Source organism: Phodopus roborovskii, unplaced genomic scaffold, assembly GCF_943737965.1.
Source record: "Phodopus roborovskii unplaced genomic scaffold, PHOROB, whole genome shotgun sequence".
NCBI lineage: Eukaryota > Metazoa > Chordata > Mammalia > Rodentia > Cricetidae > Phodopus > Phodopus roborovskii.
Window position 1 is genome coordinate 54,714,233 of NW_026126480.1, and position 23,913 is coordinate 54,738,145.

The 23,913-nt window shown below is 53.3% G+C and overlaps 3 protein-coding genes across 16 annotated transcripts; all 3 read right to left on the bottom strand.

Annotated features, from left to right (window-relative positions):
- Positions 1–497: 497 nt before the first annotated feature.
- Ehbp1l1 (EH domain binding protein 1 like 1) lies at positions 498–17,606 on the bottom strand. Of its 14 annotated transcripts, none has more exons than XM_051193687.1 (21): positions 17,267–17,586; positions 14,641–14,698; positions 14,356–14,451; positions 13,634–13,687; positions 13,371–13,549; positions 13,151–13,293; positions 12,691–12,726; positions 12,537–12,605; positions 12,292–12,454; positions 11,179–12,127; positions 9,352–9,528; positions 8,744–8,901; positions 8,605–8,653; positions 7,508–8,206; positions 2,651–2,720; positions 2,485–2,540; positions 2,266–2,389; positions 1,939–2,038; positions 1,238–1,311; positions 1,042–1,156; positions 498–928 (listed from the first exon to the last, which is right to left on the bottom strand). In XM_051193687.1, the coding sequence occupies exons 1-21, from the start codon at positions 17,368–17,370 to the stop codon at positions 829–831; spliced, it is 3,573 nt and encodes a 1,190-aa protein (XP_051049644.1). In that variant the 5' UTR covers positions 17,371–17,586; the 3' UTR covers positions 498–828. The 14 variants fall into 14 exon arrangements, 13 of the variants coding, with proteins under 13 accessions (XP_051049644.1, XP_051049643.1, XP_051049646.1 ...); XM_051193686.1 differs by having other exon boundaries at positions 9,352–9,534; XM_051193689.1 differs by having other exon boundaries at positions 9,352–9,534; positions 11,992–12,127; positions 17,267–17,580.
- A 1,961-nt stretch (positions 17,607–19,567) lies between these two features.
- Fam89b (family with sequence similarity 89 member B) lies at positions 19,568–21,318 on the bottom strand. The gene is made up of 2 exons (XM_051193699.1): positions 20,744–21,318; positions 19,568–20,351 (listed from the first exon to the last, which is right to left on the bottom strand). The coding sequence occupies exons 1-2, from the start codon at positions 21,032–21,034 to the stop codon at positions 20,073–20,075; spliced, it is 570 nt and encodes a 189-aa protein (XP_051049656.1). The 5' UTR covers positions 21,035–21,318; the 3' UTR covers positions 19,568–20,072.
- A 518-nt stretch (positions 21,319–21,836) lies between these two features.
- Positions 21,837–23,279, bottom strand: Znrd2 (zinc ribbon domain containing 2). Its single transcript, XM_051193698.1, has 4 exons — positions 23,182–23,279; positions 22,938–23,089; positions 22,735–22,819; positions 21,837–22,230 (listed from the first exon to the last, which is right to left on the bottom strand). Exons 1-4 carry the CDS (start codon positions 23,198–23,200, stop codon positions 21,887–21,889), a joined length of 600 nt encoding a protein of 199 aa, XP_051049655.1. The 5' UTR covers positions 23,201–23,279; the 3' UTR covers positions 21,837–21,886.
- Positions 23,280–23,913: the final 634 nt, after the last annotated feature.

The window sequence follows — 23,913 nt, forward strand, 5'->3', positions numbered from 1 at the left end:
ACAACTCTGTGGGTTTGGTTCACTCCTAGTCACCTTTAGGTGCTTCCAGGGATTGAACTCAGATCCTCAAGCTTGACCAACAAATGTTTTTTTCCCACTGGGCTAGCTGAATGACCCATCTCATTTTTTTTTTTTTTTTTTCTGTTTAGAACAGTGTCACAAGGTAAACCAAGCTGGCTTTGAATTCACAGAGATTTGCCTCTCCAGTGCTGGGATTAAAAATATGTGCTACCACCAACATAGTCAAGGCTGGCGTTGACTTCCTGATCTTTTGACATCCACCATCACCCGAGATACTGGATTTATAGGTGTATACCACCACCTATATGGTTTTGGATTTTCTTTCAGAATGAAATTTCCTCTGTCCCTCATCCTTGGAGGCCACATCTGTGACCCACCAAGCTCAGCTGGCATGGGCTAGAATCACATACACAGCATATTAGCTTAAGTCCCACCCTCTTCCTTCTATTGAAATCCTGAGAAAGGGCAGGCGCTGGTTTGTCCTAGTCAAACTTTATTGCTCCAGACACAGAAGGGAAGGAGGATGTAGGTGGCAGTTCCCAAGCCATGGCTTTGTAGACACAGGAGAAGAGTTCTCTGCAGCGCCCCTAGAATCCTGGCCGCTGCCAAAACATTCACACACACTCGGAGAAATAAATACTGCTTGGCAGGCTCAAATGCTCCAGTGGGCAGGTCCGGGTCCCCCCTGCTTCTGCTCGCTGATGGAGCATGGGGGGCGGGGGGTTGTCCTCTGCTGTGCAGGCAGGGGGACTGGCGAGGAGGGGTCCCGTGACCAGAGAAAAGAAGGGCGAGAACCAGGCAGGAGGCTCAGCTCAGCGAGCAGCGTTCCCGCCTGCTCAGCTGCCGGCTCACCTTGCGACGTCGCTGCTCCAGGCCGCGTTCCAGGCGCTCATCTTCTTCTAGAGCACTAGGGCCAAAGGGCTCAAGTCAGTCTCAAAGTTGGCCCTACTTACAAACCCTGAGATTACAGACATGGCATTCCAGGAGTGTGCCCAAGAACCATCCAGGTCCCCAACTCACATTCGCTCCTTCTGGTCCAGATCTCGGACCAGCTCGTCCCTCTGATTCACCAGTGATACTAGCTCCTCCAAAAGGAGCTGCTCTCGGTGCTGCTGTGCAGCGGTTTTCTGCCACTCTAAGAGACCAGGAGCCTGAGTCAGGAGGGTGCCCACCCTGGCCCTGTCCTGCCTCCTGCCTCTGCTGTTCCGTTTCTCACCCTCAATGGCCAACATGGCCCGCAGTTCCCGGCTCAGTAATTCAAACCTCCGCTCCAAGTCCTGTTCCTCGATGCTGATGGGGAGGAGTGCCAAGTCAGACAGAGTGGGATGGGTGTGCCCAAGGCTGTGACCACCTCATCTCCATCAGTTTCCATGGAGGCCCATTCAGAGTTCTCAGCTGCTCCAGCTGCCCTCCAGTTACACTCCAGAAATGTATGTTGCTCCTTTCCCACATCCCACTTTTATACAAAAAAATACCCAAAAAGGATTCTTTGGATGAAAAGGTAAGCTAACACTGTTATGGGGAAATGATTCAAAATGCAAAGGGGAAGCAAAGCCTCTGGCATGCAGGATGGTAATGCAGGGGGAGAGTGGCTTGCTGACCCACTTCAGAACCTGCTCAGGTTTCTGAGCCTGTTTTCCCTGCTGTAAAACTAGAGTCAAATCGGAGGGCCTGTTTTCTTACTAAAAAGTTAAGAGGTGTATGCTTTTACATAGTAAGATAGTTAAGACAAAATATTAGTAAGACTGAGAAGCAAAAATTTTCCCCAAAAAGATCTTCACAGGAAGAAAGAAGGGAGGAAGGGAGGAAGGAAGGAAGGAGTGATAACCCTAAGAAAAGCTAGGATTCATTCCATCTACTAGCCAGCTGGTGGGTGGGCCAGCACAGGCCCGGAGGGCCTGAGGAGACTCGACTCACAGAAGCTGCAGCTGGTCCTGCCTCCGGATGAGGGCATTCTTCTTGTTGACCAGGGTGAACCACTCCTCAATCAGCACCTCCTCCTGCAGCCTGTTGGCACCTGAATTAGGCCAGGGCAGTCACCAGAGCTGCCTCCTGTCTGTGCAGAGTGGCTGAGGATCGGGGAAGGAGCTTTTTGTTTCCCGGTGGCGTCTCGCAAACCTGCGCTACAATCCTCCAATACACCTCTTCCACTCTGGCTGTCCCTCCCCCTGGGGCAGAGCTGCTGCAAGGCTGGGCAGCTCTAGGGAGACTATGGAGGACTGGACCCCAAAATGCCTGTCCCACCTGACTCCATGAGGCTCCTCAGCTGTGTCTCCACCTCAGCAGCCCGCCCATCTATCTGCCCTTGCTCCTGTTCCAGGGCCTGGAGCTCGGCGTACACGTACTGACTTGTGTCCTGGAATCGTTGCTGGGAGCGGAAGGGGAAGGCCAAGGACAGGTGAGCTCACCACAGGGCCTGCTCAGAAATTACCACACCAGCTCCACCCACCTGATGATCCTTACCAGGCCAGCCTCTTCTCCTGGACTGGGGGGTGGCTCCTCTGAAGGAGGGTTCCCACCTGCAGACAGAAACCAGGTGAGGTTCTTCCAGCCAGCAGAAGGCCCCAGAAGGATTTGTAATCAGCCAGAGCTAAGCTGGGTCACTACCCTCATCTCCCAAACCACTCACCAGAAGGCTGCTTCGGGGTTGGGGCTGTGCGTGGGCCTGAGTCAAGGCTGGAGTCAGGGCTTGGCCCTTCCTGTGGAAAGAGTCTGCTGAGAGCTGGGATGGGTTCCCCACAGTCCTGGTCAGTGCAGATAACCAGAGCCTCTCACACATGGGAGGGGGGATCCTTAGTCTCAGACACAGCTGACGCAGGTACTTCTCCAGTCCCTCAAGCACCTCCTTCAGGGTAAAGGCTTCCTCAAGGAAAAGCCATGCCTTTGCCCCAGTCTGTGGGCCTAGGCCTGCCCACCTCTCTGCTTCCAACAGCATAAGTCAGTGGCGAAAGGCTGGGAAAGACACAGCTGGTTCCCTTTCTTCTCTCTCTTTCCCATTCCTTCAGAGATCCCCTTCAGGCCATTTGGCTTCTTGTCACTTAGCACTAGCACTTCATCACTCTGACCCTGAAGTGACAGAGCCAGGCTATCCTGAGTCAGCATCTATCTTCTGGCCAGAAGGGGGCACCCTCCTAACTGATAGGATCGCATAGGGAGAGGCAACACCTCTCTTCACTGAAGAATTTTATCTTGGAAGGGTCAAGTCTGGCCCCACTCCTGGTTACTAGGGCCCAGTTATTTTTATAAATATTTTAGATTCACTTGTTTTATGTTTGAGTGCTTTTCCTGAATGTATGTATAAGCAGCATATGGGTACCCAGAATTTGCAGAGGTCAGAAGAGGGTGTCAGGTAGCCTGAAGATCCCTCAGAACTAGAGTTATGAGGGTGCTGGGAACCAAATCCAGGTCCTCTTCAAGAGTGTGCTCTTAACCCCTAAGCCTACTATCCAGCCCCTGGGGCCTAACTTTTAACTCATTTGACAGCCTGGCTCCTTTGACAATACTGTAAGCCTCTCTTCTGGGTCAGAGGTGTGGAACCTAAATGAGTTGCCCCACCCCTCACTCAGCTTGGACCTCTCAGACCAGCCTTCCTGGCTCAGGTGCTCCTGTCTGGATTGGATTAAATGTGGTGTCACCAGCCACCACTATGCCCTGCCATTGACCTCACCCTTGAGCTGAGAGGTCTTCCTAAAACAGATCTCAGAACACTCACGGTGTAGCCCTCCCTACATACCATCTCACCCCCAGGCTCGTTGCACAGGACGGCGGGGAGCTTCAGCCTCAATTCCCTTAGCACCTCAAGGCCCAGCAAGTCACCACCCTCTTGTCACAGCAATGGACTTTCAGTTCCCTAAAAAGCTTCCTTGTGAAACCACTCTCCATCTTGAGCTGCTCCAAACCAACTAGAACTTCCTGCCCCAGTGTGGACTCCCTCCTGCAAGGGGCTCCTCAGACTCCCTTCCACACATTCTACCTCCCTCCCTGTCCTTCTAGTGTCTGGAAGTTTGTCCTGGTTCCCCACTGAGGCAGAGATCACCCCAAGGCTTACTCATGGTAACTCAGTCCGGCATACCTCCTCATGCTATTGGTTACTGCAGTCTCTCTAACTCACTAGAGGTGGCCCATTTATTTATTTGAGAGAGGATCTCACTATGCATTGTCCCTGGCTGCCCTGGAACTCGCTCTGTAGACCAGGTTGCCTCAAGCTCACAGAGATCTGCCTGCCTCTGCCTCCCGAGTGCTGGGATTAAAGGTATGTGCCACCACCACCCAGCTAAAGATTTGTTTTTAATCGTGTATATGTGTATATTATGTCTATGTGTGTGTGAGTATAGGCCACATGTTATGTGGGTACTTTCAGAGGTCAGAGACATTGGGTAACCTAGTGCTGGAGTCACAGGCTGCTGTGAACCATTTGTCTTGTGTGCTTGGAAGGGAACTTGGGTGCTCTGGAAGACTAACCACTGAGCCATCTCTCCAACCCTGGCTTATTTTGTTTTTAAAATCATGCGTATATGGAAATGTGTATACGAGTGCAGGGCCAGAAGAGGGTGTCAGATCCTCTGGAGCTGGAGTTACAGGTAACTGTGAACTGCTGGGTATGGGTGCTGGGAAACAAACTCAGGTCTTTGGAAGAACAATTTATGCTCTTAACCTCTGAGCTATCAAGACACTGACCCTTTAGACAGGCCCAGTGTCCAACACAAGAGTGTTGTCAGGTGCCAGGTAGCCTGAAGATCCCTCAGAACTGGAGTTATGAGGGTGCTGGGAACCCTCATAACTAGAGGCAGTAACTGCTAAGCACTGATGTTGCCTCAAGGACCTCGTGAGGCAGCGGCTAGTCTCACTCACTCTACAGACAAGGGAACAAGGAGTCAGAGATGAAGTTTGCCACAGAACTTGACCTATGGCCCAGGGTTGTCTTACTCAAAACTTGTTCCAAAGCCTGGATGCCCTGCCACACTGGGCTTGGTTGCATCTTTGTGTGTGAATGGGGATAGATCCCAGCCCTGATGCAGGACTCCAGACACATTGAGCTCCCACTTGTGACATCAAGCAGCACTGGCTTCATGTCACTTTGCAAAGAGTTTTCACACTTTGATCCTTATCCTCAGGGCAAAAGTACGGGTGTCAACTGTGTGGAGCCCAGCAGAGGGCGCCAATTAGTGCCGCAAGCTCAGAACCCAAGTTCCCAGCAGCAATGCCCCCCTTAGCCCCTTCTTCTCCCTGAACCTCACTATTTCCATCCTTAAAAGGCAGGAATTGTGGCTTCCTGTAAGGGGCACCATGGGAATCTAAGGAATCATGGCTGACCCACCCGGCAGAGCAGGCATGATGGATGGTGGGGAACACAAACATCAGAAGCATTTGTCACACCAGTCCTGGTGGGAACTCAAAGTTTCACATCCAACCCAAATTCCTCTTTCTATGCTTTCTTTGATGGGCGACCTGGAAGCAGCCATGTTTCTTATGCAGCTGCTTCTACCCCACCTCAGTCTCGAGGTGCCTGACCTCTACCTACTCCAGGCCTTGGGGAGCTTCCAAGGGTGGAGAGAGGCTACATGCTCCCAACACAGTGGGGGCAAAAGTCGGCCAGTGAGAGAGCCTCCTCTCGGCTCATGGGTCAAATATCTCTTATGAGGCAAGGGCAGGAGGAGGGCCTGGCTTGGAAAGATCAGATGCTGGGACTCAACCCCAGTAGGGTGAATGTTGAATCCTCCCCTTTGTGACTTAAAGAGCCACTGACCTACTTTAGCCAGCTGGACTAGAAGTCCTACCTCCACCTCCTCCTGCAGGAAATGCCTCTCTACTTCTCATTCCCAGTTCACCGAACCTTCCCTCAGGGCTCCTATTCTCAGACTGGCCTCACCGCCATCTGGGGACCTCATGGAGATGACTGTGTGTTCCCTAATGAGAGCTGAGTGTCTTTTCTTGCTTGTGTGGGTCTCCTCATTTGAGAAGCATGCCTCCCCTTTTTCTGTGTCCTCTTATGTTTGTTTGTTTGTTTGTTATGTACATGTGTGTGCTGCATGCTTGTGTGTGAGGGTGTGTTTGTCTGTGTATGTGTGTGGAAACCAGATAACTGCTGTCTTCCTTTATCACACACCACCTTGTTTTCTTTTCCTTTCTTTAGATTTATTTCTGTATTGGGGGAGGAGTTGATGGGCCACAGCAAATGTGTGGAGGTTAGAGGACACTTGTGTGAACTGGTTCTCTCCTTCCATCCCTGGACCCCAGGGATAGAGCTCAGGTTATCAGACTTGGTGACAAGAACCTTTACCTGATAAGCTGTCAGTTCTCCATCTTATCTTTTGAGACAGTATCTCTCACTGGACCTAGAGCTCACTAAATAGCTACACCGAGTGGCCAGTAAATCCTAGGGAACCTCCTGTCTCCACTTCCCAGTACTGAGATTACAGGTGCCATCACACCCAGATTTACAAAGGCTTTTTACATGTTGCTGGGGATCCAAACTGAGGTCCTCATGCATGTGCAGTAAACACTTTACCCACTAAGCCACACACCCCCAGCCCTCTTATGGTTTGTTTTGAACCTGATTTTTTTCTGCTTTTACCTCCCAAGTGCTAGGATTACAGGCATCCGACACCCCACCCAGCATTTTGTTGCTATAGAATGACACTGAGTTTCGAACCCAGGATCCTAGGCACTGAGTTATTTACTTAGTCCTCTATTTTTCACCAGGGAAAATTGTCATTGAACCATCACTGGGCAACTATAGGTGTGCAGTGGCTTCTTCTGATATCACCCTCAGATTGAAAGTCTGTGGGCAGAGTTCATCTTGAGTCTCTGGGATTCCTATAGTGGCATCTCTCCTTTAGCAAATGAAGGTGTGTGTGTGTGTGTGTGTGTGTGTGAGAGAGAGAGAGAGAGAGAGAGAGAGAGAGAGAGAGAGAGAGAGAGAGAGAGAGCTCTAGGGCATAGGGGTAGAAATACTCTCTCAGGCATCAACTTCCACCTCCTAACTCCCATTAAACCTCAGGGGTTAAAAATTCAAGTCAGAGAATAAGGAGGCTGGGAGGAGCTTCACAGGCCACTAAAGGACAGTATCCCTTCCTCTAGCTATGGGACAAGGTGACACCCAAAGCCACCCACAGAGGAAAAAAAAAAAAAAAAAAAAAAAAGGCCCAAAGAGCTGGTGCCGAACTTGGAGCCTTCAAGGAACTTCCTACTACAGCCCATGTTTCTACAAACTGGGTATCAGATGTTAGAAACAGCTCACACACACAAAACTGGCAGCACAGTTTAGGGGTTCTGTGGGCTTTGTCCCCCGACAGGAAGCTCAGTACCATATCAGGGGATCCTTCCACAGCACCAGGGTCCATCTGATGGAAGTGTATCCCAGCATCCAGCGAAGCAACTTCTCTGAAGCTGCCATTCCTGCACCAGCTCTGACATTGTGACAATTCAGGACCCTTCTCTGAAAGCTCCCCAGTATCCTAAGCTGCAGCAGGGTAGGGGTACTCACCACAGCCCCAGCTCCTGCAGGTCCTGCGCCGACTGCTGCTCCAGAGTCCGGGTCATCCACAGAAAAGGAGTTGCTGTTCCGTAGCCTGGATCGCCTCTTCTTTAACAAATCAGCATCACGCACGTGGGAGAAAGAGCCATGTGCGCGGGGTGGGGGTACCGGCCCTGCTTCCCCATTGACCGAGGACCGTCTCAGTCTCACACCACTCATACCACCTGGTGCCCCCACTCCGTTTACCAGGCCCTCTGTGGAGGCCACGGGGGATGTGGATGACCGGGCTCTGGGGCCTTCAGAGGGCACCTCTGGGGGAACTGCTTCCTGGGCAGCCTCAGCCTCCCCATCCTTGGAGGCATAGCCCAGGTCCCTGTCCCTAGAAGCCACTTTGGGCACCGCCCCAGCCGCGGGGTTCACAGCCTGCTTGGGCTCTGTGGGCGCTTCAGCCCCATGCTGGCGTAGCCTCTGCGCCAGGTCTCCTGCGTCCAGGCCGTCGGGCAGGCTAGGCTGGGCGTTACCCACGCGGTAAGTGCCAGAGCCACCACCGCCCTCCAGCTGCACTAGCTGAAGTTCCTGTCCGGTACAGAAAGCTCGGATCTGGCACAGGTAGGTCATGACGATGAGCTTGTCAGGTACGGACAGAAGCACCATGTCCGCTGGCTCCAGCAACCGAGACACGCCCAGGGCAGCGAAGCCATCAAAAGCCTAGCAAGTGAGCACTCTGGTCAGAAGCAGCAGTGATTGAGCAACACTCCAGACCCAAGTCAACCTAGGGGGTCCCTGAAACTCTAGAGCCAGGATTTGCTTAGCAACGCCTTCACCAACCGGTAGAGGGAAATATAGCAACATGGCCCGCCCTCACTGTTACCTAGCAACTGCACATCGCCTACCAGCTATCAAAGGATGATTTTTAGCAAAAAAAAAAAAAAAAACCTAGGGAAAATATGCTTTTGAAATTAAAAACACCAGAACAAAACTAGGGCAAACAATTTAATAACCAAAAAGATTTTAAAGTTTCCAAACCTCAGACTCCAAATCTCAGGCCAGCAGCCCGAGTCTCTAGCTAGACCCTTTCTTCAGCCATGACTCCCTCCTCATCTCACCTGTTTGTTGTTCTGTTTGATGTTGAGTGGGTCAAGGGAAAAATAGTCACTGCAGAGAAAGAGAGCTGGTAAGAAATGGATGGCACTGGTGTCCCTGCAGGCTCATTGCCCATCCATCCCCATGCCCCTGGCAGCTTACATCTTGTCTGGGTAGAATCGATGTAAAATAGCACAGAAGGCCAGTCCATTGCGCCAGGATGTGGTGAAATTGGTGATGCAGACACCACGGTAGCCATTGGTGACCTCTTGGCACCACTCCAGCAGGGACTGGCTAGAGCTGACCAGGGCAGGTGGTGCCTGGGGACACAAGGATGGATTCAGAGGATGTATTATAATGACTTCTGTCCTCTGCTCTTTGGGGAAGCCCAGGCCTGGCATAAAAACACCCCAGCTCTAAGTTTGCAAGGATCATCAGAGATCACTGGCCAGGGCATTGGGTTTCCAGCTTGGGGTAAGGAAGTTATCTTCCAAGGTCACCTAAAAGGTCAGTGTACCCAGGCAAAGTCAGAGGTCAACAGCAGCAACACCTCAAAGTCAGCCCAGAAAATCAGTTTAAAGGTATACAGCTCCATGCAGCCTAGCAGGGCGAAAGGGCCAGGACATCCTGAGGGACCTTCTTGAATCTGAACCCCCCTCCCCTCCAAAACTGCATCTCGTTCTACCAGGTGGGTCCATGCAGAGCCACTGTGCACTCAGCCCCAGGTTAGTGGAAGAAGCAGACTGGCCACCAGTGGCCCCCATCCCTACCTGGCTGCCCGGCAGCCTCCTGTCCTCTTCAGGCGCCTCTGGGGAAGAGGCCCCCGAGGGCCTGGGTACCCCAGCCCCTGCCCCACTGACCACCTGTGTCTTAGTCAGGCTGGCCTCTTCCCGGCTTTCGTCAGCGTCTTTTCCCTTCACCGTTCCCAAGACCCCAGATTCTGTTTCCTGGGCCTCAAAAATATCAGATTTATTCTTTGGAGACTCAAACCCCTCCCTCTCTGCCTCCTGTGGCCCCACAGTCCAAGACTCTGCCTCTATTGTCCCCAAAACTTTACTTTCTGTCTCTTGTACCCTGGACACCTCTGGTGCCATACCCTCGACTCCAGAAACTCTTTGCTTAGTCACTGCAACTCCTAAGACCTCATACTTGAGAGTCCCTTGAGCTCCAGGATCCTGGACCCCCAAAGGGTCAGCCTTTGCGTTCTCAGACTCCAAAACTATAGATTCTGTCCATTGGGCCCTCAGTACCTCAGCCTCTGCTGTTCCAGCCTTTGGCCTGGAGATCACAGAATTCCTAGCTTCTATTTCTTGGGCCCTGGCTACCTTGACCTCTATTTTCTGGGCTTCCAGCACCTCAGCTTCTGCTACCTCACTCTCTGTTCCCAGAAGCCCTGACTCCCTTACTTCTGTCTCTTGGGGCTCCAGAATCTGAGATGTTACTGTCTCAGTTTCTAACTCTGGGGTCTCTAAACTTATTTCTGCCCTCTGTGTCCCAAATAACTCAGCATCCACTGTTTCTGTTTCTACCTCTGGGATCTTACAAATCTTCATTTCTTTCTCCTGGGACATCAAGATCTCAGACTCTTCCATCTTAGCTTCCATCCCTGGAATTCCTGAACCCTCAGATGCTATTTTCTGGGTCCCCTCTGCCCCTCCAACCTCTGTCTGTGACAGCTCAGGACCTCCCACCTCTGTCTTCTGGACCCCTAACATCTTAGATTCCGTTATCTCTGCCATTATTCTCAGGGCCACAGAACCTCCAGATAGCTCCTTGCCCTCCAGTATCTCAGCCTCTTTGGCTTCTGTCTCTGGAACTTCTGAAGAGCCAGCCTCTGTTTCCATGACCCTGGCCTCCCCAGTTCCTATTCCCAACACCTCAAAAACTCCAGCTGCTATCTCTGGGGCCTCTAATATCTTGGCTTCCACTGGTCCAGGGTCTACCTCTAGAATCCCCAAGTCTCCTTCTTCTATCTCCAGGGACCCTTTAACCTTGGATTCTGGTCTCTTGGCTTCTATCCAAAGTACTCCATGACCTGCTGCTGATGTCTCCTGCATTCCCAGTATACCATCTTCTGCTGTCTCTATCACTGAAACATCTGAACCTCCCATCTCTGTCTCTTGGGACCCTACCATTCTAGATTGTATCTGTGGGGGCCCTGAACCCTCAAATGCTATTTTGTGGATCCCCAATATCTCAGTTACTGTTGCTTCAGTCCCTGTCTTTGGAATACTCCAAGTTCCCATCTCTGTCTCCTGCATTCCCAATACATCAGACTTTGCCATCTCTGCCTCCACCTTTGGACCCTCTGAGCCCTCAGCTGCCACCTTCTGGGTCTCCAGTGTTCCAGTTTCTGCCTCCCTAGCCACTGTCTTTGGGGTTCCCAGTATCTCAGCCTCTACCTTCAGTACATCCGCTCCCCCATCTGTGACCTCCTGGACTTCCAATATCTTAGTTTCTGCTGTCACTGTCTTGGTACCTAGAACCATAAAATCTCCATCTGTTTCCTGGATCCTAAATTCCTTAGACTCCCTTATCTCAACCCCTGTCCTCAGCATCCCCAGAACCCCAATCTCTTTATCCTGGGTCCTCAGTACCTCAGACTGTGCTGCTCCAGTAGCCTCTGGCTCCAGGACCTCTGATCTTGCTGCTTCTGACCCTGGTGCCTCCAATACTTCAGATTCTGCTGTCCCAGTCTCTATTTCTGGGGACTCAGATCTCCCAACATCTGTATTTGGCATCCCTATAACCTTCTCTGGCACCCACTCAATCTCTTTTTCCAGAACCCTTGGCTCCCCAACCTCTGCCTCCTGGGCCCTCAGATCTGCAAATACTACCTTCTGGCCAACTAATGGGACTTTCTGAAAGCTGCTTGCCTGGTCCCCAAAGCTTGCTGCTCCAGCAGAGGGGCCCTGCTCCAGGCCTGTCCTCCCACTAACAGGGGCTCTGCCCCTGACCTCTATGCTTTCTCTCTCCTGGCCTGCAGGTGTGGCATCCCTGAGGGGCCCTACATGCCCTTCAGGCTCAGCTGGAGGTTGGGTCAGGTCACTGGGAGCCTCTTCTAGGGTCCTTACCCCCATCCTCCTCTGAACACTCCTTGGAGGAGCCTCAGGCGTTTCCCAGAGTCTTGCCTTAGGCACCAGCCCTGCAGCCTCTAGCCCCTCCATGGCTACATGTACCTGTGACCTCTGTTCTGCATCTACTTGATGAAGTTTTGAACCCTCTTCAGCCTCTCCTGCCCCACTAGCGTCTTGCCTGTTCCCAGTGTCCCCCTCTTCAACTTCAGATCTTTCTCCTCCTAGGGCATCCCCAGAGCCTCTGCCCTCAGTGTCTGGCTCTGGCTCAGCTCCATGGCCCTCTGTCCCTCCCTGGGAGCTTATCTGGGCCTGGGGCTCCCCAGAAGAACCCACTCCTATTGGAGGATCCTCTGAGGTATTGGGGTCCTTATCCCCCCTGTAGGGGACTGAGGACTGGGATACATCAGAGCCTTTCCGGAGCCGAGGGGCTGGGGTCGGGACCATGTCTTGGCCTGGCTGCCTGGTGGACCTGAGGAAAGAGAATGAACAAGTACTGTAGCGCTCTCCTGTTTAGACTTACACCCACCTCTTTACCACCCTTGAGAATATTGTAGCCCTGGAGAGGAAGTTGGAGATGGGGGTGAGATGGGGGGGGTGCATCTACTTCTAACAGCAAAAGAGCTGGTCCCTTACCTTGTCTCTGCTGGGGATTGTGGGGGCCTTGGGGTTTCAGGCCCCACCTGGCCCCCGGCTACAGCAGCTGGTTCTGACCCCTGGCCCCGGGAGGCCCTGGCCGGGGGCGCAGGGGCACTCACAGGGGCAGGGCTGGCTTCTTGAGCACTACAGGGTCTGGCAGCTAGGGGGAAAGAGAGGGGATACTGAGGACTGTGTTGTGACATTGGTCCAGTCCTCAACCCCAGTCTCAGGCCAAGTCTTACCTGCCTGCTGGGGCCGTGCGTGGCCTTCATCATCTTCTTCACACAGTGTCTTCAGCTCTCGAGAGAGATCTGAGAGGATCCATTGGAGGGGTATAGTCAGGCCAAAGCAGGATTTGAGCCCCACTCTGATCCCCAACTAGAGTTCAAGGCCTACCTGGGAAACGTCCCAGCCTCAGGGCACAGCCCCGGCCTTGGAGAAGAGGCAGGCCCACAGATGCAGAAAGAAAAAAAGTGAGAAAGAACCACAAAAACAAAGGCCAAAAGGCCAAAAGGGAGGGAAAGCAGAAGGGAGGAAGGCAGATGACATGAGGGTTAGGAGACTGGACAGAGCCCTCACTTCATGTGACCCAGCTTCCCAGGCATCCACCTCAGGATGAGATGGCCAGAGACATGGGGAGATATTGGGAACTCATTCTACAGGACTCTGCTCAAGACTGACACACCCATAGGACCAAGACCAAGCTTGTATAATCAGAGCTGCTGGATAGGTTGGAGCTGATGTAATGAGGACCTCTCTTTGGCTGTACACAAGCCAGCTCTGTCCCACAACAACCAGCACATGTGATCCATCATAAGTCTTGGCAGTTTCAACCCATAGATGACTGTGAGCTTACCTGACTGGGGGCCTCGTGCCCGGACCTCAGGAGCCCCAGGGCCATTAGATTCATCTTCATCGCTCTCAGCAAAGTCATCCAAGTTGCCCACATCACTAGGCTTCACACTCATGAGGCTGGCCAGACTCTGCATGTCATCATCCCTGTGGGTTTGAAGTCAGGGGTGAGGGCTGGGGTCAGGGATCACAGGCCAGGGTCTGGGAGGATGGGGGAGACTTACGTGGCACGGCCCTCACGCAGCAGCACCCCAGAAAGGGTGAGGCTCAGCTCAGCATGCACTACCTTCACAGATTTGGGCTTCAGTCGCAGTCGAAGTGGAACCTGAGCAGGCACAGGCCCTGCGTGACGGGCCAGGTCCACATCAACTGTGGCCAGTACCTTCCGCTGTCCCTTGGACTCCTGTGGGTGGGGGAAGAGAGGAGACAGCATCAGTGCTATCCTGAGGTCCCTGAGATTTCATGTCCAACCTACCCAGACACTCACGTTTTCAATGATAAAAGTCCACTCTTTAGCTTCATACTGGTCCACATGAGGGTCCTGGAGAGGGGAGGACTGGTGAGCACTGGGTTTCAAGGAGGGCAATGCCAGAAGAGCATGCATCGGCTGGGGGGTGGGGCAGGGCCCTCACACCTGCTGCTCCCTCCTGGAATGCACTTTGGCTTCTCTGAGTGTATATATGCAGTACTGGATTATACCTCAAACTTCATGCATGGTCTCCAACTGAACTACATCTCCAGCCAGCCCTGTACTCTGACTCCTTTTTTTCTTTTTAAAATAATTATTTTGATTTCATGTGTATGAGTGCTTTGCCAGCATGTATGTCTGTGCACATGTGTTCGCAGTGCCCCTATAGGACAGAAGAAGGTGTTGGATCCCCTAGAACTGGAGTTATAGATAGTTATGAGCTGCCATGTGTGGGCTAGGAATGGAACCAGGTTCTTTGGAGAAACAGCCAGTGCTCTTAACTGCTGAGCCAGCTCTTTAGTCCTTGTGCCCTAGCTTCCGATCCCAGGTGACTTCCTTACAAGCTGGGTTAATGCTGCCTCTTTCAAGAAGATCTCTTCAGCCACTAGCAATAAACCCACAAAATTTTCTGTTCTACCACTGATTCTTTCAAGTGAGTGAACAACCTACCAGTAGAGCCACGTACCAAGCATTGCTCTTCTCTGCCTATTCTAGTCTATGCCCAAACTCTAGAGACTCACCCTGTACAAGGTCACAGAGATGTCCACGTTCTCAGGGACCATCCACACTACAGTGCCACGGTATGGGTTCTGGATGCCAGGCTGCCAGCTGTGGGCCTGTAAGAGGTAGTAGGGTGTCCTCCCCTGAGTCTTAACTTTTCCCCATCACCATCAGGCCCTGATCTTCTTCCCCCCATCTTCCTTTCTCCCTGTAGACACTGCTATGACTTGAACCTAATTACATTCTACCATCAACTCCCATCTAGCTTTCCCTTGGCCCTACCTCCAGTTGCCAGTCTTTCTCACCTTGGAGCAAATGCGTCGGTTCCGACGAGTCCATACCACTACCAGTTTGTCTGGCTGCCTGGAAGAAAGGGAATTGCTACTTAGCCAGGCCCAATCCTGCTTCCCCATCTTCTCTTCATCCTTTCCCTAGCACCCTGGGGGTCTCCCCTGATCATCTTCCCAAAGAGAGGGCATGGGCAGCTTCTTATCTGGAGTCACAGGGTATAGGGTGGGGCTGCTCAGGCAGGGTGGGGCAGGGACTGAAGGGCAAAGGCCTGGACAGTGGAGATTGGGACATCATGGTCCAGCAGGGCCTTTGAAAAAGAGTAACAGACAGGAAAAGCCATATACACACATGTGTGCACACAGAGAAGACAAAGCCTTGGTGATAAAGAAGTCCTTTTATTCACAAATATTTATGGAGTGCCTCTGGAGCTCAGCTTGTTCTGAAGGCAAAGTAAAGGAGAAAGACTCTAGGGCTGAGTCAAGACCCTTTGAAGTCAAGGAATATGCCTGGCTCGGTGGTGCAGATCTTTAATGCCTTGGGAGGCAGTTGGAAGCATGTCTGTGAGTGCAAGGGCAGCCTGGTGTGTGTGTGTGTGTGTGTGTGTGTGTGTGTGTGTGTGTGTGTGAAAATAAACAACTTTTAGGGGGCTGAAAAAGGGCCTGCCTGATGTCTCTTTGAGGCAGGAGTAGAGGAGGTGGTTTTGTTTGCTGTTCTTCAGGGAAGGCTCCAGTGGAGGAACTAGTCAAGTACAAGAATCTGAGGCTAGGGGAGTGGCAGAGGCAGAGTGAGGGCAAATGGGAGGAGTGAGGCTGGAGAAGCACAGGGTTAGCTCACCACCAGACAACCCCCATACACTGAAGGTCTACTGTGCTTTGCTGCATTTGCTGACCCTGAGGAGGCTCAGGCAGGACTCCTATTTCCTGAAATCCAGATCCACTGACCACTGAATGGACGAAGACAATGAGGCCCAAGGGAAGTCTGAGGAGGCTCCCAGACAAGGACAGCTAAGCTGAACAGCAAGCGTGTGCTGCACAGACTCCAGAGAGGCAGACAGGTGTAAAGGCAGAGACAGGCAAGGAGGGAGCTGCTCAGGGATGGTGCCTGACAAGGTGCTGACACGTGGCTAGGCCCTAGGGGCAGGGCCTCTTGGGGTTCATGTCTAACCACTGCCCAGGAGGGCGAGGTTGGTCCAGGAAAGGATCAGGTGGAGGTTTCATGACAGCCTTCCTTCCCTGCCTGTTTCCAGCCCATGCCTGGATGCTTAGGTCTGTCCAACTCACTGCCTCTCTGGAGGCTGAGGCAGGACCAGTGGTTTGCTCTTAACCCTTGAGGTTTCTGAGACACATAGAAGTAGGCCAGATAAGGTCACACAGCTGAGTCTAGAGTCCTCTGACCCAGAAGTAAGCAAACATTCCCAGCCCCAAACCACAGGCAAAGGCCCAGCAAGGCCTTCCCAGAAAAGGGAAACAGCAGGGGTGCCTAGGGAGGGTGTGGCTTAGTTGGACAGCCTGACTCAGGACAGCAGGCACGCCTTCCTGGGAAGCTGTGACCTAGGCAGGGGCAGCTTCCTGTCCTGGGCTCCTGGCTAAGAAGCCCAGACGGCCTTATCCATTGCTGCTTGTGACTCAGCCCACTGACACTGTCTGCACCCTCTGTCTACTTACCAGAACCATGCCCAGCATCCCTTTAGCCTCACCCAGAATACTGGGGCAGGAACCAGAGGCCAAAGTTCAAGTGCCAGCTCTGCTGTTGCCCCAACTAGTTCCTATTCTCCCTCAGCCTTCACTGCATGAAGGCCTCCCAGCAGGCCCAGCATATTCAAGGCCAGAGATTAATGGTGGCTGCCCCAAGGACCCCATGGTTCCGGCCTACCCCTGCTCTTTCCCCTTGGGACTCTCTATATTTAGCCCTGCCTGGCCTGTGAGGCCCCCACAGCTGTGCCCTAATCCAGCCAAGGGAAGCTGACACCAGCGAGCACATATATTTAGGGTGTGACGCAGGGGCCTGGGCAGCTGCCCCGGGAGAGTGTGAGCCAGATGCCCCCAAGGCCCTTTGACAATCCAAGGCAAGGCCTAACCAATCTTGTATGCTGTCCTCTCATCTGGCTAGCTTTTCCTCTACAGATCCTCTCCTCCTGGACCCACCAACCCCTAGGACCTCAGGCCCCTTTAAGCCTCTCCCCGCCTCCTCTTCATCCTTCCAAGCTCAGTTTCCCCTTTTAAGGACATTGTGGAGACATCTCCAGCCTCTGGGGCCCACTCTGGCTGAAGGGGGAGGGGCAGAAAAAGAGAAGGCCACATCTTTGCTCTGAACTTGACTAAGATCCATGAAGTCTATCCCGGCCTTGGCCACCTGGAGACCTTGTTCCTTTTTCCACTGCCCGCCCTGCACCGCCAGTCTTGGCTTGAAGAATGAAGCCTCCTCCCTCAGTCCTGACCACAGCCGATTTAAGCGTGAGCACAGATTCTTCTCCTGCCTGTGAGCCTTGCCCCCAACAAGGCTCTCCACACCTCTCAAGTCCTGGAGTCCCCCCCCCCAAGCCAAGACACACTTAGGACGGGAACCCCTTTAGCCGTTAGACTTGGGGGGTTTAATTTTTTTCAGTCTTGGGGGACTCCCTCGGGTCTCCCTTCTACTCACCATTTCTTGGTGCACTCCAACACCAGTTCATGGTAACAAGCCACAAACTGGAACTTGGCGGCTCTCTTGCCCACCCGCTGCAGGCGCTTCCACACCGAAGTCATGGCCCTAGCAGCTCTTGCCGTCCACTTTTTAGGCTCGGGGATCCCGCTTGCTTGGCACTGATGGCTCCGTTAGGGTCCCCATGATCTCTGGGGCCCCTTTCTGCTATACCTGTCCTGTCTGCCCGGTCCGTGAAGAGGTGTCTTAGGTTCGGATCTAGGTCGTGCTTGCTGGGGCGCCCGCTGGGGTCCGCCGGGTGAGCTAGCTGAATCTGCGAAGTGGTCCCGGAGCGTCGAGCTGGTTGGAGCTCGGAGCTGCGAGCGCGCCGTTTCCTGGAGCCGCACCCCCGTCCGAAGGCGGGCGGGGCTGCAGCGCGGGGCGGGGCGACCCTGCTTCCGGGACCTAGCTTCGCGACCGGGGCACCGGCACCCGGCTTGGGGGTGGAGGGAAAGAGTCCCGACCGCAAGGCCGACTTGGTGGGCGCCCGCGGGCCGGATGGGGTGTGTGTGTGTGAAGGGACGTGTGCGCTTCAAGAGATGACAACCTTCAACTTGGTGCTGTCCTCCAAAGAGCTGCCCAAGCTGCCTCCCTTCCTGCCTGCAACCTTGTGGTACTGTTTGGTACCCCATTTCGCAAGCTTGTAGAGCAGAGACCTAGGAAGGAAAGGGACTTGCTCAGAGTCCTGAACGTCTACTGGACCAGAGCCAGTGGTCCTTAGTTCTGGGGTAGGAGACTCTTGTTAACACCCATGGCTTCTTAACCAGAGAGAAAAGTTCAGAATCGGGAGACAGCCTTGGCGGGATGCACCTAGTATCTCAAAATCTGACTTCTCATCTGGCATGAGGGAAAACAGTCCTCATTTCTCACAAACAATGAAAGGTTATAATAATCTGTTTCTAATCAAGAGTGCCACCTTGGACAAAGCACTAACACTCTGAGCCTCAGTTTTGAAGTCTGTTAAATGGGGTCAATTATAGTGCCATCTTTTATGGTAGTAGAAGGTTGAAACCTGGTATAGCATAAGGCCTGGCTGATCTATAAACACAATCCGTTATCAGGGTTAAAGAAAATGTGTCCATGGGTGTTTTCCCTCCTCCCCTGTTGTGTTAACGCCTAGATTACCCTCCTTATCACTCACCCATCCAACTTGAATGGTAATGAGCTTCTGCGAGATGTCTTATGCTCACTTAGGGAACTGCCCTAGAGCAACACAGCTACGTGTTCTCTCCCTGCCCGGTGTCTGATAAACCCTGTTTGGAAAGGACATCTGGTCTTCCAGGAGTGCCAGCTGGGTGGCATCTCCAGCCAGCAACTGACTGTGGTAGGAAGTGGGGATGAGGTGCCCGGCTGCAACCTCGTCAACGTGAGACTTCTTCTTGTGGGCCAGGCACTCGGTTTGTCTCTCCACCCCATCGGCATGGTCCTCTGCTTCCTCGAGGAAGTCCTTTGTCCTTTGCGTACAACCCTACAGGTCCTTAGTGCTGAGGTCCCGGGGAGGCTGGGTGGTCTGAGACTGCAACAGAAGTGCCTGAGCCCCCAATTTTTGCTGCTGAGTCTCTAGAAACGATGGTTTGAGTCCTGCTGTGGTCTCGTTTCCAGGACTTGTGTACACACTGAAACTTGACTCCTTTCGGACTCTACACCTCTCCCTCCCACGACCGCCCCTACAACCCACGGAGTTCTGACTCCAAGAAGAGTCCTGAAGCTTTCCCACTCATGCTGATGGGCCCCTGGGTCAGCCAGCACTGGCCCACCCATTTCCTGTTCCGCTGCAACTCTGCCCGCCCAGCACTGGAGGTGGAAAGTTTCTCTCCTCAAGATGGGCGGCTCCTTCCTTCCCGGAAAGCTCAAGGCAAAGGAGAAGGGGAAGCTGGGTTCTGAAGTTTAGAGCCCAGGGGAAGACACTCCACTGCTTTTACATACTGCAGAGCCAGGCTCCAGGAGCCTGGAAAGTTTCCAACCTTGCTGGAAGAGGTAAGTTTCACACCCTGTGCCCTCTACGCTTTTCACTAGGGGGTCTTGGGCACCAACTGCAGACAAAACTCGGACCACACTTGCCAGAAACCACTGTATTCCCAACCAAGTACCAGTCAACCAGGCAATCAGAATACAATGTTGAAAGTATTTTATTTCTCACCCTGCGCCCTCTCCGCCTTTCACTAGGAGGTCTTGGGCGCCATCTGCCGGCAGAATCCGGACCGCCCTTGCCAGAAGCTACTGTATTCCCAACCGAGTATCAATCAACCAGGCAATCAGAACACAATGTTCAAAGTATTTATTTCCCCATCCAGGAACTGGTCCCTAAACTTAAATATCCAGCATAGAGACCTTAGCCTTTCTGGCCGTGGGTGGCTGCAGGGATGGATCCTGGAGCCCTTGTCCCAGGGAGGGAAACCCTGGGGCCACAGGTAGGGATGCCCCTGAGCCAGCAGCTGCAAGTGGCAGCAGATGAAAAAGAGATGGGAGCTAGGCAATCATTCCAGTCCCAGAGATGCCAGCGGGATTGCAAGACACTTTAGACCCCATGGTCAGACTAAGTAAGGGCTGGCCAAGCTAGGGTGCACACATGTGGGAGAAGTGGGAAGTTCAGAGCACTAGGCACTGGCTGCAATCTTGACTGCTTTGCCTGTTGGGTATATGCCTTGCCCTCCTGAAGTGAGGTGAGGTGGTCCTGGTAAAGGAGCAGGCACTGTCGACTAAGGTCTTGCTGAAGGGCAAGTTTTGAGCCTTTTGTAATGGATGCATTCCTATCCACCTCAGCTTTTCAGAGGCTGATTTGGAAGGCATCCTGCAACCACTGGTCACGGGCATTGTGTGTTTGGGGCACAGTGAGGGGTGGAGGGTCTGGGGGCAGGCTCGCATCAGGAGGCTCATCGTCATCAGACAGGCCGGCATCAGGTGGGTAGGAGCTGTCCGAGTGAAGGGAAGATGACAGGTCCTGACAAAAGCTCAGGTCTTGGCACAGATGCTTGTAGTCCTGGATCGACTCATATAGGCCCCACAGCTGGCACAGCAGGGACATATCCAGCTGCCGCAGCCCCACCTGCAGACAACTGACAGTGGGCTGGAGTTGGGGGTCCAGGCCACCCCCAGCCTCCAAAACCCAAAGTCCCCACCATGAGCCACAACACTACCCAATCTTACTGCACCTTCTTACGTTAAAGTTCTGGAAACAACAGATGGCACTTGCCAACTGTAAAACCTTTAAGCCAGTCACTGGCCCTCATTTATACAATGGTGTAACACTGTCCAGCAGGATGAAATCTGGCAAGTTTTTAAAATGCAACAATTGCTAGACATTGTTACTATCACAGCTATTCTAAAGCCCAGTGACCCGATGTCTCCTGCTGGGCCTGAGACCGAGGACACGGGTTTCACACTTATCTCTGCTCTCTCCGCAGCACACCACCCCTGGTGGGGCGCCCACCTACTCACCATCTCCTTGCGCAGCGCGGCTAGTGCGGAGTCCAGGTTAACCGGGCGGCGCGCGCCTGCAGCAGAGCCCGAGCTGGCAGCGCCCGCAGCGTGACGGGGACCGTCCGGGACGCGGGACGCACGGCTCAGCTCGTCGTGGATGCGGCTCCGCTGGCTATAGACGCGCTCCAGCTCCCTCCATGAACCCCCACTAGCGTTAAGAAGGCCGCTGAGGCCGCGCGGTAGCGGCGGGAGCCCGGCCAGAGCGCAGCCCGCGCCTCCCGGCGCCTCAGCTGAGGGCAGACCGTTCATGGCCCGACCGGCACGGACCGCTATGCCACCTGGACCCCTCCAAGATTTCACTCAGGCTGCGGCCCACAGGCCCCGCTCCCTGTGGCCCAGCCTCCGGAGGGAGCCCAGCCGCCGCCCGCAGGCCGTGCTTTGTTCCTTCCCAGACTCCTCGGACTCCGCCTATGCTCCTCCCCTTCTGCATGGGTGTGGCCTCCCTTAAGTCGGCGATGGATGTGGGGCCCAGCAACCCACCAATGAAAGAACTGGGAGGGGTGAAGACGAAAGGGTTAGAACGAAAGGGTTTGGCTGCTCTTCTTGCTACCTCATTCCTACATAATGTGTTCTACACAATACCTCTCCCAAGGAAAAAACTCTAATAAAAGTGTGGGGATGAGGAGGCCAGAGAATGGAGTAAGACTGTGCCTGGCTCTTAAAAGTGCTTGGCTGGGCACCCCCTTAACATGTCAGCATCCTAGTGGACATTAAGATGGAATCATAGACTCAAGATGCTCAGAGGAGGGAAGAAAGCACCAAGGGGACTGAAAGTTCAAATGTCATTCAGGTCCAGAAGGTGGAGGAAAGGGTATCGGATCAGAGGCAATACTAGCAGCACAGCCTTTGAAGAGGCTCAGGTTACTTCCTCGGAATAAAGTGTCACTTATCCCTCTACCATTTACCCCTTTGTCCTGAATGCAAAAAATGCATCATTTGGGTAGAAAAGACCATAAAAAGGTGAGATCCAAAGTAAGAAAATTCATGAATAGAGCCGGGGCTTGCCTGCACTCTCAGAACCAAGAAAGAACAAACCGCACAAAGGAACAGCTGTTTTTCTAGAGGGTTTTTCTCAGGGGAACACATGTTGGAGTAGAGGCCTCAGTGCTGCAGCTGCTTCAAGCTGCATAGGGCCTCAGCACAAGCCCGGATAAGCCCACACAGCTGGATACTAGTCTCCAAGGAGCTGCTAGATCCCAGCTCAGCTGAAGCCCAGGTTAGCTTCTGCAGGAGGGCCGTCTGTGTGGAAGCCACCACATCTGCATTTGGAGGGGCAGCAGGAAGGGGAGGCCCCTGGGCTGCCTTGAGCCCTGCTGCAGCTCCCTCACAGTGCTCTGGACGAGGTACTGGGGGCTGGGGTGTGGGCCGAGAGCCTGTGGCAGGCTCTGTAGTGGAGGCGAGCTGGTGTTCCCGAGCTTGAGAGAGGGCCGCCTGCGCATTCAGAGCTAAAAGAAAATAGGTGGGGTAGTCAGGATGTCTTGGTGCACCTCTGCCCTAAGCCATTCGCTCTTTATTGCCCCTCCTGAGCTTCCAGTGTTCTCTGTGTAAGACAATCCATCTAGCCCCTACTCTCCTTTCTCCTCATACACGCTAGGCAAGCAATATACCAGTTGCCCGCCAGGTGCCCTGGCCTCGTTCATCCATCAAGTCTGTGCATGAAGACTGGGATGGGAACTTCAGTGGCAAAGCGCTTGCCCAACATGTGCAAAGCCCAAAGCAGTACCTCCACTCCACTCCGCATGTGGAGATGGCTTGACTAAGCTCCGAGTCTATCCACAGTATCGGGAACTAAAGGTTTAGTGTTTTTCCTCCTCTCTAGGGCTAAAACAAGAAGGTACCTTAATCCCACCGCACACACATACTCCCAAGTCACCTCCCAAGTCTACTGTTCCCGGATAGCTATCGCGTCCTGCGTTCCCTTCCCCAAAGTGCACCCTCGTCCCCCTCACCCGGATTATCTTTATCCACATCTGAGTCGAGCTCTTGACAAGCCACGCAGTAGATTTTCCGCTGCTTATCTTGGAGGAGGATCGTCTGGGAACCAGAAAGCACACGAACACAGGTGAGCCTGAGCGACAGGGTCCACAGAAGAGAGAGCTGAGGAAAGGACGTTCGGCCTAGCCCAAGGCCTCATCCTCGTCACTCGCCTCACCCCGCAGTCCGCGCACGTGTCACCCAGCATGCGGTAACCACGGAGCAGGTAGTCGCCCATGAGACGAGAGATGCGATCCTGCCGCTCCCGTCGCGCCTGCAGCACCTTCGTCTCAGCTTCTGTCGGAGGTTCCCAGGCGAAATCGTCAACTTCTAGGGGGAAAAGGAACAAGGAGATGGAGTAAGGGCGCAGAGAACTGCCTCCAGCACCCCACGGCTACGACCCAAGTAACCCGAGCCCTCACCAGCGCCGTTCAAGGCCATGTTGCCGTGGACACTGTTAGGCTCGCCGGAAGTGACACAAATGAAACGCGCCCCTCTGCGGCTCTGCCTCTCACATGTGGGCTAATGAGGGCGGAAGTGACGCACCATGGGTTCCTGGGCTTCACTTTATTCAAAGTGGGCGTGTCCGGTGCACATTTGACCCTGATCTGGGAGCTCGGCTCGCAGCCTGAACTATTGAGTGGTGCGCCATCTCCCTGGTAACACTTCGGTACTTGGATGTGATTTTTCATAGTCTCCATTTATGCCTTTCGCAGGTAGCGTGGTCCTTTTGTCTGAGAAATACCCAATTCACTCGGGGTTGTCCTTTTACACAGTGATCTCTGCACAACAGTCGCCGCAATAAAAGGTCCTTTGCAAGTGCGCAGAACCTCTTTTGGCCTCTTGGACTAGGCTGGCTAAAACAGAGCACTGCCTACCGGTCAGTGCATCGGGTGTCCGTTTGTCGGTTCATCTTCTACCAATGCTTAGAACAATATAAAGTCTGCTGTTTTAGGTAGAGTTCTGCCGGGAACACCATGACCAAAAACAACCAGAGGGAGGAAAGGATTTATTTCACTCATAGTTACATATAATAGTTCATTATCAAAAGCAGTGAGGGTGCCACGTAGTAGTGAACACCTTTAATCCCAGAATTCGGGAGGAAGAGACAGGCAGATCTCGGAGTTCGAGGCGTCCTGGTTTACAGAGTGAGT

Coding starts and splice junctions, on each gene's coding strand:
- Ehbp1l1 (XM_051193683.1), bottom strand. CDS start 17,370: ATGACTTCGGTGTGGAAGCGCCTGCAGCGGGTGGGCAAGAGAGCCGCC. Junction 13,688..14,355: donor TCTCTGTGACCTTGTACAGG/GTGAGTCTCTAG, acceptor TCCCCTCTCCAG/GACCCTCATGTGGACCAGTA. Junction 2,390..2,484: donor CAGGAGAAGAGGCTGGCCTG/GTAAGGATCATC, acceptor TTCCGCTCCCAG/CAACGATTCCAGGACACAAG.
- Fam89b (XM_051193699.1), bottom strand. CDS start 21,034: ATGAACGGTCTGCCCTCAGCTGAGGCGCCGGGAGGCGCGGGCTGCGCT. Junction 20,352..20,743: donor CCGCGCTGCGCAAGGAGATG/GTGAGTAGGTGG, acceptor AGTTGTCTGCAG/GTGGGGCTGCGGCAGCTGGA.
- Znrd2 (XM_051193698.1), bottom strand. Junction 22,820..22,937: donor ACACGTGCGCGGACTGCGGG/GTGAGGCGAGTG, acceptor TCTGGTTCCCAG/ACGATCCTCCTCCAAGATAA. Junction 22,231..22,734: donor TGTGGATAAAGATAATCCGG/GTGAGGGGGACG, acceptor ATTTTCTTTTAG/CTCTGAATGCGCAGGCGGCC.